This window comes from Manis javanica, chromosome 4, assembly GCF_040802235.1.
Source record: "Manis javanica isolate MJ-LG chromosome 4, MJ_LKY, whole genome shotgun sequence".
NCBI lineage: Eukaryota > Metazoa > Chordata > Mammalia > Pholidota > Manidae > Manis > Manis javanica.
This window is the reverse complement of record NC_133159.1, coordinates 75853114-75863928: the sequence shown is the minus strand read 5'-3', so window position 1 is coordinate 75863928 and position 10815 is coordinate 75853114. Positions and strand designations below refer to the sequence as shown.

General features: G+C 41.7%; 1 protein-coding gene across 8 annotated transcripts in view; it reads right to left on the bottom strand.

The window, feature by feature from the left end:
* Positions 1-4214: 4214 nt before the first annotated feature.
* Positions 4215-10815, bottom strand: part of LRRC8D (leucine rich repeat containing 8 VRAC subunit D) — a 106361-nt gene continuing 99760 nt past the window's right edge. For all 8 annotated transcript variants that reach the window (XM_036998102.2, XM_036998097.2, XM_036998096.2 and 5 more), the window contains one exon: positions 4215-7158. In XM_036998102.2, the coding sequence (XP_036853997.1) occupies positions 4580-7156 (2577 nt within the window). In that variant the 5' untranslated portion in view covers positions 7157-7158 and the 3' untranslated portion in view covers positions 4215-4579. The remainder of the gene's footprint in view (positions 7159-10815) is intronic.

Sequence of the window (10815 nt, the reverse complement as noted above, 5' to 3'; positions counted from 1 at the left end):
GCACAATGCTTCTCACATTTTAACATGCCTGTAAGCCATTTGGAGTTATCACGTAAAAAAAACAGATTTTAGCTCAGCAGACCTGAGCAGGGATCTGAGACGCTGCATTTCTAAGTTCTAAGTGCTGTCCCTGCACGGCAGTTTGAGTGGCAAGGTCTTTAGGAATTGCTGCATGTATCAGGGTCCTAATCAACAGAGGCTTAAACAAGACTGAGTTTATTCCTCCTTTATGTAATCCTGCTCCTTGAAGCTGTCAGGGGCTCAGGCTGCTTCTACCCTGTTGCCGTGCCTGGCTTGCTGCCCTGCTCTGCCCAGTCTACACTGGACTCATTTCTGTGTCTGCAATTTAACCAGCAGACATGGGACAGGGATGGTACGCTCTTTCCCTTTTAAGGGCCGGAGCCAGAAATCACATATTCCACTTCCATTCCCACTCTGTGGACTAGAGTTTAGACACATGGCCATATCTAGCCCCATGTAAGGGTGAAAACCATTTCATTGTAGGCACACGTTATTCTGTGTTCCTATGTGTTCAATGAAAATTCTATGTCCAAGGAAGGAGAGAACACATATTAAGAGAGGTTAAGTAACAGTCGGGGATAAAAATAACAGTGGGATGTTACTAATGCTTACTATCTGTCAGGCGTAGTAGTACCTTAAATGAATCACCTCATTCAGTCTTCACAAAAAATGCCACTGGTAGGCACTATCATTATTCCCATTTAAAGAAACTGAGGCATAGAGTAGTAACTTGCTATGGTCCTAGACAGGCAGGATCTGCTCCAGATCCTGGAATCTTAGGGGTTAAAAAAAGGACTGATGACAGAGACAGCAGGCAGTTCCTGGGTAGGTTCTACCTCAGGGTCCCACAGCAGTGGGAGGGTGGTGGTCCTGAGCCTACAGGATGAAACCCTGCAGGACTGATCAAGTAAAACATCTTGTGCATTTCCACAAGGAAGACCATGCTTACCTGGGACAATTTATACATTCTATTTCCAGAGGCTGGAGGATGAAGGACAGCTATTCTTCAGAGTAAAAATTTCTCTGGATTTGTGAGCTAAAGGGCTTCTTCCCCCCATGGTGGTGTGACCATCACCCCAGACTGGGTCAGACTTGAGAAGCTGTCTGGGCCTGCTGTTCTGTCCCTTCACCCGACTCCCCTGCAGCAGACATCACTCTGCTGCACTTGTCACAGGAGAGCCACAGCTAGCTAGGACCAGATGGGGCCACTTCTTTGTGTCATAGTCACAAGTTAGAGGACATTTGAAAACTGTTTTCCAGAGTTTCTTTCCCCCACTTCTTTTCATGAAAGGGGCTTTTTGTTAGTACAGCTTTTGTTCGGGGATTCGGTTGATAAAGGGACCATTTTATTGGAATGAATTACTGACGTAAGTGCTGCCAACAATCTTCGCAAGAGGACAGCACTCTGGCTTTTATTCAGCAAGGTGAATGGAGACAACTACAGTGAGTCAGTATCAAGAACACTTGGGAACTTGCTGCCATCAGCAGCTAGCATTTAGTTACTGGTTGAAGTACAGTCCAGGGGAGACAGTCAGAGAAAGTGTTAGCAGTAGTATTAATAAAATACAAGATGTTTCCCTTTACATATGAAAACATATCAAACGGCTAGAAACTGTTGGCCAAGACTTAGATAGAATGAAGTCTTTCTACCTATTAAATTGCTAAATATCTACTCCTAAGAATGGGGTCCCTGTAACAATTTCAGTTCATCTTTCTGAACCCCTAAAAAAGCCAATCCTCTCTGCTGAGCCAATTCAATGCTGGTGAAAAAGTCAGAGAGCCAAAACTAGATTCTCTCAGACTCTGTGGGGCTCACATAGATATGGAATATTTAAAGACACTTTATAGTAATTTTCTTCAGATGGTGCTCAATGGACTTTGGAAAAAAATATGAAAATACTGGTAAACCAAAAACTTCACATTCTTATGTGTCCACCCTCCACCCACCCCTGCCATGTCTGATTCATGCAGCACCAACATAAACTTGTGGACACATGGGTTGACAACAGTGTATTTGGGCCTATGATCTCATCTGCTGCTTGGTGGAGTCTCTGAGTTCAGTATATTTAAAGACTGTTAGGTCAATCAGCATTTCTTGGGATACCTCTTTTAAAATGTTGCTATTTGCAAGCAGTGGCAAGAATGTGACATTTAAATCAATTGACCATGAACTCTTCAGAGTTCAGGGAAATCATTAAGGTTTAATAAAGTCAATAAATGTTTGGGTGGAAGAAATGGTACCCCTTGATATAGTTTGAAGGCATGGAACACCAATCAGGTCTAAGTGACTGAACTCCAAGTACTGATTAGGAAACAAGCACCTATGGGCAGCTGCCAGTGGCCAAGCTTTGGGAGTGCCACACAGACTCTGACTCTCACAGGTCTCTCCTCTGAAAAGCAAGGTGAGCAGTGTATCACTTGTGCCCTTCAAAAACAAGCACTCATTTTAACAAGAAAGATAAGTTTCCTGATCTTTAGAGCAAGGATCATAAGGTCTGGCCTGTTTATCTCACAAGCAAGATGGTGTGGCATCTACTAAAAATGCTGTACGAATTTCTGGTGGTAGCATTACTATACAGGGAGAACAGTGTCCTATGTGGCTGGTGGGAAGGAAATATCCAGGATAGTTTATAGGCAGTTTGTAAGTGCAGAACTTCTCTGAAGCTCCTCTTTAACTAAATATGCCCCTTCCCAGCTATTACTCATTCATACAGATTCTATATATGTTTTCTATTACAGTTGCAATTCATCAGTAGAATTATTATTTCCTCCACTTTGCTATAAAGCTCCATGTAGCCAGGGGCTCTGATTTGTTCTAACAGTGAATCCCCAGTTCCTTGAACTGGCTAGGTGCAAATCAGGGGCATAATCAAGACTAGCAAATACATCAATGAATGCTGAGAGAAATGAAAGATGCACACATGAAAGAGAATTTGCTTTTACCAAAAAAATGCCCTTGTCTTCTGATTTTCTAAACTTGGGCTTTTGTAAGCTAGACTTCTACCTCATGTCTTTTAGGAGGAGAGGGAGCAGCCAGGAAGCGGGAGCTGGGGTCAGTTCCTAAGTCAGCTGTGTGGCCACAGCCTTCCTACTAGTGACAGTACCTCTCAGAGTGTTTACAGGCTCTGCAGCAGGCAAGAGTCACCAGAGCTTGTAACAGGCCAGTACCCTCAAAGACCAGTTTGGGGGAGGAAAAGCAAGGATGTGAGTCCATCTTTTCACATTCCCTGCAAAACCCTTCAAGCCACTCAAAGGTGTGACAAGTGCATGTCCAGTGTTTCATTAAATGAGGCCAGTTCTATACAGAGAGGACAATACTTTGTCATCCAGAGTTCCAAACAGCTCTCTCCTTTTGAAAAAACACTCCTGTAGAAAGGCCTATGAGATACCTGCCAACTGATACCTAAACAGGTGGCAGGGAAATTCTGAGATGTATTTAGACATTCTGTTTATAAGTTAGATAAAGGAAAACCATCTTCGGAAAAATACATTCTACCAGCAATTCTTAGGACATGAAAGGACCCTTCCCAGCTACAGATAAACACAGGAAATACAGCTTGTCACTAAAATGAATAGAGAAAGCCAGTTTTCCAACTCAACTCAATGAATCACAAGTCCTACTTTTTCTAACAACAGTGGAAAAGGCAATAAATTAAATGATACTTGCTTTGAGTCTGTGTTATTTTCCAAACGGTGAAATATTTGTTAATCACTAGGCCATTAAAAATTGTATTAAATTGTAATTAAATTCTTTTTAGAAAACATTTTCTATTTATATGCAATCCTATGGTATTGATAGAAAAATATATAATATAGTCAGAACTCCAGAAAAGCAGTTTTTAATAAAGGGAGTGCTATTTTTATTTTTTCTTGTTACTCGTCCTTAAAAAACAGTCCTCCCACCCCCAACAATTTCACACCTTTACTGCACTCTAGGCCTTCAGGAGTGTAACATCTATAAAATGGATTTTCAGAAGCAGGAGTACCTGCTTCTGAAATTAGTAGTGGCTGAATTGGTAGTCAAATATCATAAAAAGTGCTTATTTGAGGTGCTTTAAGTTAAAACAGGAAAGAAATCAGTATTCCAGCAAATCTAAATTTACACATTTGGACCTGATGTGTCTTTAGTGGCCTGAGTTAAAGCAATATGGCACCAATTAAGAAAGTAAATCAAGACACCTCCCAAAAGGTGGTATAGTAAGAAAATGTCAATTTAATCATTTACGTTAGCAGGCAAGCAATTTGTAAACATTCAGTAGCGGCAGCATCCAAGTTACAAACAATTTAAAAAGAAACCAAGATTAGTGATTATAATTTTTCCTTCCCTTTCCCCAAAAGAAATAAAGAAAAGAGAGAAGATTTGGAAATGAATGACTTAAAACACTACAAACATGGAACATTCAGTTATGTCTTCTATCAGCTTCTATGCATCCTCTGTGTGTTTTATTTTTAAAGATGTATCTACTCCTAAAATGCATTACCTTGCACTAACTTGTAGGTGAGCATTTGCAATCTAGGAAGTTGTCCCTGCACATGGACGTGCACAGATTGTCTCAGTTTAAATCCCATTTGCAAAGGGAACATTTATGTCCTGATTCAATGCTTCTTTGACTTCGAGCGGCAGGGTGTCAAAAAGGTGATCTTCCACAACAAGCCCGCCTTTCTTGAGCAGGCGACACTGGCCCAGCTGGGCTGGCAGGCGGTCCAAGCAGTTCCCCTTCAGCTCCAGCTGAGTGAGCTGGGAGAGCTGACCAATTTTCTCTGGGAGGGAGGTGATGCAGTTTTGCCCCAGACTCAAAGTCCTCAACTTCACACATTTAAACAACTGTTTTGGCAGTATGTCCACCTTGTTCCCAGTGATATGCAAATGCTGCAGGTTCTGAAGCGATCCTATTTCTATGGGAATCACTGAAATGTTGTTGTAGCTCACATCTAAGCATCTGAGTTTCTGTAAACTAAACACTGCCACTGGTAAGGATTCCAGCTTGTTATTAGAGAAATAAAGTGACTCCAAGTTTTTGACATGGGTAATGGAGGAAGGAATGGTAACAATTTTATTATGCCATAATTTTAAACAAGTCAGACGTTTTAAGTGCTGGAAACTGATGATTTCCTCGATTGTGCGGATGTTATTTGATTTTAAGTCCAGTTCCTGTAAATTAGAGAGGCTGAAAATAGCATGGGGGATTCTCTCTAGCTCGCAGTTCTGGAGCTCGAGCTCGGCGACATTCATCATTTTCTTAAGGCTGTTCAGTACCAAGAGTTTAGTGCCATCATTATGAATGACTAACTTCGTAAGATGTGGAGCCACATCTGTAATGTTGGAGGGAACTTTGGTCAAATTGCTCTTGACATGGAGAATCTTAAGGTGCCGCAACTCTCGGAGAGATTCAAGTCCTATCATCTTATTGTTTTCAGAGTTCAAATTGCCTATCAAGTACAACTCTCGAAGGTTTTTGAGCAAATATACCCAGGCAGGAATTTCAGCCACATCGGTGAACTTGACATGAAGGCATCTCAAGTGATCTCGGAGGAAGCTAAAAGCAGTCTGTTCGACTTTTGCAGGGCAGTGGCAGAGATGAAGCTCTTGGAGATTAGTCATTTGAGAAATTTTAGCAGGAATTTTAGCTTCTGGAATCAGTTCAAGTTTTAGCACATCCAGGTCTGTGAGGTCAAAGACGGCATCAGGCACCCCTGACAGCATGAACAGGTGCAACTCCTGCTTGTCCTGGGCATTCCGTGACACATGCTGCCTAAGTTTTTCAAATGTCCACTCATGATTCAAACTGATCTCCCTAAGTTTATTTTCACTGACTTCAGACAAGAACACACCAAAACGCTTGGAATACAGCTGGTCATACTGGTCTACCATGTGTAGAAGGAACGCAAAATCATTTTTGACATCTGGAATGTCACTGAAACTGCTCTCTTCTCTGACTTTTTCAAAAGAGTATTCCTTCAAAGGGATCCTGAATAACCAGAAGAGAGTGTAGAGGCAGATAAAACCATAAACACAAATAATGGATATGTAACTGATGAGAAGCTTTTTCAGCATGTAAGCCATATTGTGGGTACACTCAAATACCTCATAACCAGTCAGGTGCTCGACTTTTGGCTTGCAGACGTGTTCAAAGCTGATGGCGTTGACAAAGTTTGCAGTGTAGCAGAGAATGAAAATGAACTTGGCTGTTTTGATCACTGTTTGGACCACATAGAGCTTGTAGATCAAGTCGCTGTCTTCCACATGTGCCCGGAACTTCCTCACCTTCTCGAACAGGGCTTTGGCCTGCTCCCCGTCCTTCTTGTCCAGGATGGTCATGCTGGGGACTTCGATTACCGGCTTCTCGGCTGAAAACCTGAAGCCTGTCTTGTTGATCATCGGGGTACTGGCACTGGGGCTCCCTTCATCGCTGCTGGTAGACACATGCTTTGGTAGAGTCTGGGCACCAGTTATTCTCTGCTTGTTTTCCTCCGAGTCTTCACATGCTGTCTCAGACAACGCTTTAGTGGTCCAAGGAGACTCAAAGCACTTTCCTAATATTGATACAAAATGTTCTACTTTTGAGCATGTTTTGGGATATTTGAACCAAAAGTTGCTACTGACCATGAGAATAATAGTATGTATAAGAGCAAGGTATGGAAAGTACTTAGAATACCATGGAAGGGCCAGATGGTAACACATCTGATTAATAAATACATATTGCTGAAAATCCAAGTTTGTTTTTCGGCCTGTCGGATCTTTCTTCTCCTTCTTTGCCTCCTGACTTGGAACTGTGGAATCTAGGTGAGGATATGTGGCTCTGAGAGGTATGTCAGGTGTCACAGCAGATGTGCCAAAGGAAATGTCATTCGTTGTTCGCCCATCTTGGTCTTGGCCGGTGACTGCGTCCATCTTCGGGATACTGGTGGTAACGTCGGCATTTCCCGGTGGTGCGTGTACCTTTGAACTTACAGGGGATGGCAATACTGGCAAGCAGACCACCTGATCTTTGGTAAGTTGCATGGTTCCTGCAAAGATGGCTACCATCAGCATAACGACAGCCAGGTAATCCATAAATACGTCCCACCATGGTTTCAGGATTCGGTAAGTTGGCTGAATGTCATTAAGTGAAGCAACTTCCGCAAGGGTAAACATTCCTAGAAAACAAGAAAACAAGAGACATTATTCCAGGGATGTGAGTGAGAACATCTAATGAGAAAATCTCTTTCCTTGTGCCAAACTAAAACTTTCTCATTCAGGTTCTGTCTTTTTATCCAAGATGGGTGTAGCAGAAAATAAAAGAAAAGGAGCAAATATGAGAAAGGTAGTGGTTTGTTGTAGCAGCTTTTTCCTTCTAGCTCATGAGAAGAGAAAAAATGGGTGGGGAATAAAGATGCCTTCCAGGTAAGAAATACAGTCTGCACGAGGTCTTTAGTGGTTAGAGTAAAGAGGGTGGGGGAAATCTGAGAGCTATTTAGGAAACTGAATTGAAAGACTGGAAACTGACTGGACTTGAAGAAAGATATGAGAACAGTATGGTAGTTGTTGTGGATTAGACTGATTTAAGGTTCAGACTCAAGTTCTGGGGTAAAGAGAAGGGTGGGATGATTTCTATTTTGTACAAGCCAAAACGGAAGGGTCTGGGCACATTATTAACCTCTACATAGCCTTGTGTACAGGACTCAGGCTAACCACTTATTAACGAGTCATTCTTTAAACTTTTATCTCAAATCTGTATAATGGGGATGATAACTTCTAAGGATTGTTGGAAAGCTTAAATTAGGTAATGATTGTTGGAAAGCTTAAATTAGGTAATGATTGTAAAGCTCTTTGCACACCCTCTGGCCACAAGTATTTGTTAGCTCTTATCACCCTGGTGGAAATTTCTCATGGATGGTTGAAATTAAGGGTCTAGAGTTTAGGAGAAGCCTTAGTATACATACTTGAGATTTATCAGTATACATAGCTGGAACTCTGGCCTTGGTGCAGCACCAATGGGAAGTGAAAAAAGGAATGAGAAAAGGGCCAAAGACACAGGTGGGCATGGAACCATCAGTGATGATGATACCGAGGAAGTCAGGACCAGAAAGACCTTCTGATCTCCATCAAAGCATGTGACCCTGCAGCAATGAAGGGATTTCCAGTGCCAGGACACTCAGAAGCATGGCCACAATATATTAACAGCTGGCAGCTTTATAGTCCTGAAACTACTTATACAGATAATAAAATACAAGGACAATCATTCTGGAAGTAATCAAGAAAAACACAGAGTCAAGTAATGGGAATGGGCTTCTGTATTCATGAATGTGAAAAAAACATTTATTTTCTTGAATTTGGAAGTTTCAACTTCTTGAAAAGTAACATTACCATATTCTACTTTCTCAGGAGGTTCTCAGGTTCCAATATTCATACATAAAATGTTATCTTTGAAAAGCTAGCCAGATAGAACAAAAAGGTAAAAGGCAAGGAAAGTACTAAAGTTTCTGGGAATATACTTATTTTTATAACAATGGATAGAAGATTTTTATCTATCTATGCAAAAGTTGCCTGGGGCGCTTTTCTGGAAAGGATTTTGAGGCTGACTCTGGCTTCAGTAGGAAATTGTGCTATGACTGGTTACTAGTGTCTTTTCTGGAATGACCGAATGGAGAGTGGTGCCACCATCACTTTGATTCTGCTCGTGCTGTTTTAGATCAAGTCTCTGAAAGCAGGGACCACATCTTATTTTTTTCTGACGCTCTCCCACATACTTAATACAGAGCAGGTATGTAATATTTCTTTAAAAAATTCATGAATATCTATTCAATTGTAATAGCAATTCTCATATCTGTAGGTTGTTTTTAAGTGAAATATCTTTTACGTAATCAGGTAAACATAAGCCCAGGAACTCCAAACATATCTAAACTATTGAGTTGTACTTGCAATTTGGGGAAAATTACTAGAAATCACATTTTCATACTTCAGGACTTAAGTATGAACTGCCTGGCACCCAATCTTTAAAAAAAAGAAAGACAGAGGAACTGGGGAAAAAAACAAGAAATATTTGTACCCCAGGAGGGCAAATGGGAGATAACATCTCCAAGGGAGCCCTTTATTCTGAGCTCCTGTATCTTGTATGTGTCTTGCTTTTGTGAGTGGTTGGGAATTTAAGCAGGAAGCAAGGTTACTGAAATGCATAGTGGACTAAATGAGAAATAGTTCAACCACATGTCAGGTGAGAGCCTGAGTCCCTGTCTAGAAAGCACAAAACACAACACTGAGCCACAGGTTGCACAGTGACCTGACATCATGTACAGAGATCGAAGAGCACACTTTGCACAGGTTTATTCCTGGCAAGGAACTTCATATGGCCACACCCAAGGACCACGGTTTTCAAGGGCCATCTTGAAACAGAAAAATATACATTTGTGTATATAACACTTCTTTCTCATAGCATTTTTCTTTACTCTTCAACTAGCTGTATTGTATAGAGGAACCAGGATGTTGGGGTTGGAGGACTGAGGCAGAAGGGAGTTTAAAGTCACCACAATGAGAAGGTTGGTTACTTGTCTTTTAAGCCCCATTATTACAACCGGTTTCTCTGCCTCTAGTCTTAATTCCTTTCAATCCGGCTTCTACTCTGCCTCTGGTCCTTCGGTTAAAAGCCTTTTTCTCTTGAGATTCTCTATGCTCTAAATTGATGACTTCTTCCACTTTCTCCAACCAGCCATTCTCCCTTGCGTTCAGCTCCTCTACACATTGCTTCCTCTACCTGGAATACTTCCTTTCCACTCCCCTTCATGAGGCTATCAGGTTTCTGTTGCTTTTTCCAGGAAGCCCTCCCTGATTCCTAGGCTGGGTAAGGTGCTTCACCAATGTGCTCTCACAGGACTGTACCTCTACCTATCACAGACATTATCACACTGGTAGAACCAACTGTTTAACTCTCTGATCCTTCATAATTATAAATTCAATGGGGACAGGGACCATGTCCGTCTTCCTTATTGCTATATAGCCAATGACTGACACATAGTAGGTGCTCAATCAATGAAAGATGGTATGTGCTCTTGATCATCATCTTTAGCATCATTGTCATTATCATTATTAATAAAAATTCCTCAAGAAGATTTATTAACTGCCTACAGATGGTACTGGGCAGAAGAGCATTTTATTTTACTTAATTGCCATCACAAAGCAACCTGGGCCCACACAAGAATAAATATGTAAGTCAGGCCTCAACATAAAAATAAACAGCCAAAGGACCACATGGCAAAGAAATTGTGGGATCTTTGTAACCAGTGATATTTTGCAGCTATCAAAGCTTCAGTGGTCATCTTCAAGCTCTTGTACTTGGAACAGGCTTTGATCCCAGGAGAGAGAAGAGACTGATCAGGAGAAAGGAAGAGGGAAAAGGTGGAGGCAGAGAACACAGCATTACAGAGCTGTGACTCCACACTGACTCTGAATGGTTGGCAGCCCAGCAGCCCCCACATCCCTGCAGGACAACAACACCAAAACCACTGAGCTCAGCAGGCAACGCCTTCAACCTTGGCTGTGCTCTTCCCCCTGCACACCATCCATGCTGTCACTCTCTCTTGGCATTTGTGCCCCTGCCACTTCCTCTAGCCCACTTCCCTTTGTTTCTTTGGTGAACTCTTATTGTTTAAGTTTCAGCTCAAGTTCTACCTCTGTCCCCAAACTCCTATCGTTTACTGTCTAACAATAATCTGTTTCCAATATTGTTTTCTTCAACTAGATCTTGAGCTCCTGGTGGGTAGAGACTATGTCTTATTCACCTTTGTAATGGAATACAAGTGGGGCACTGCTTAAATCCC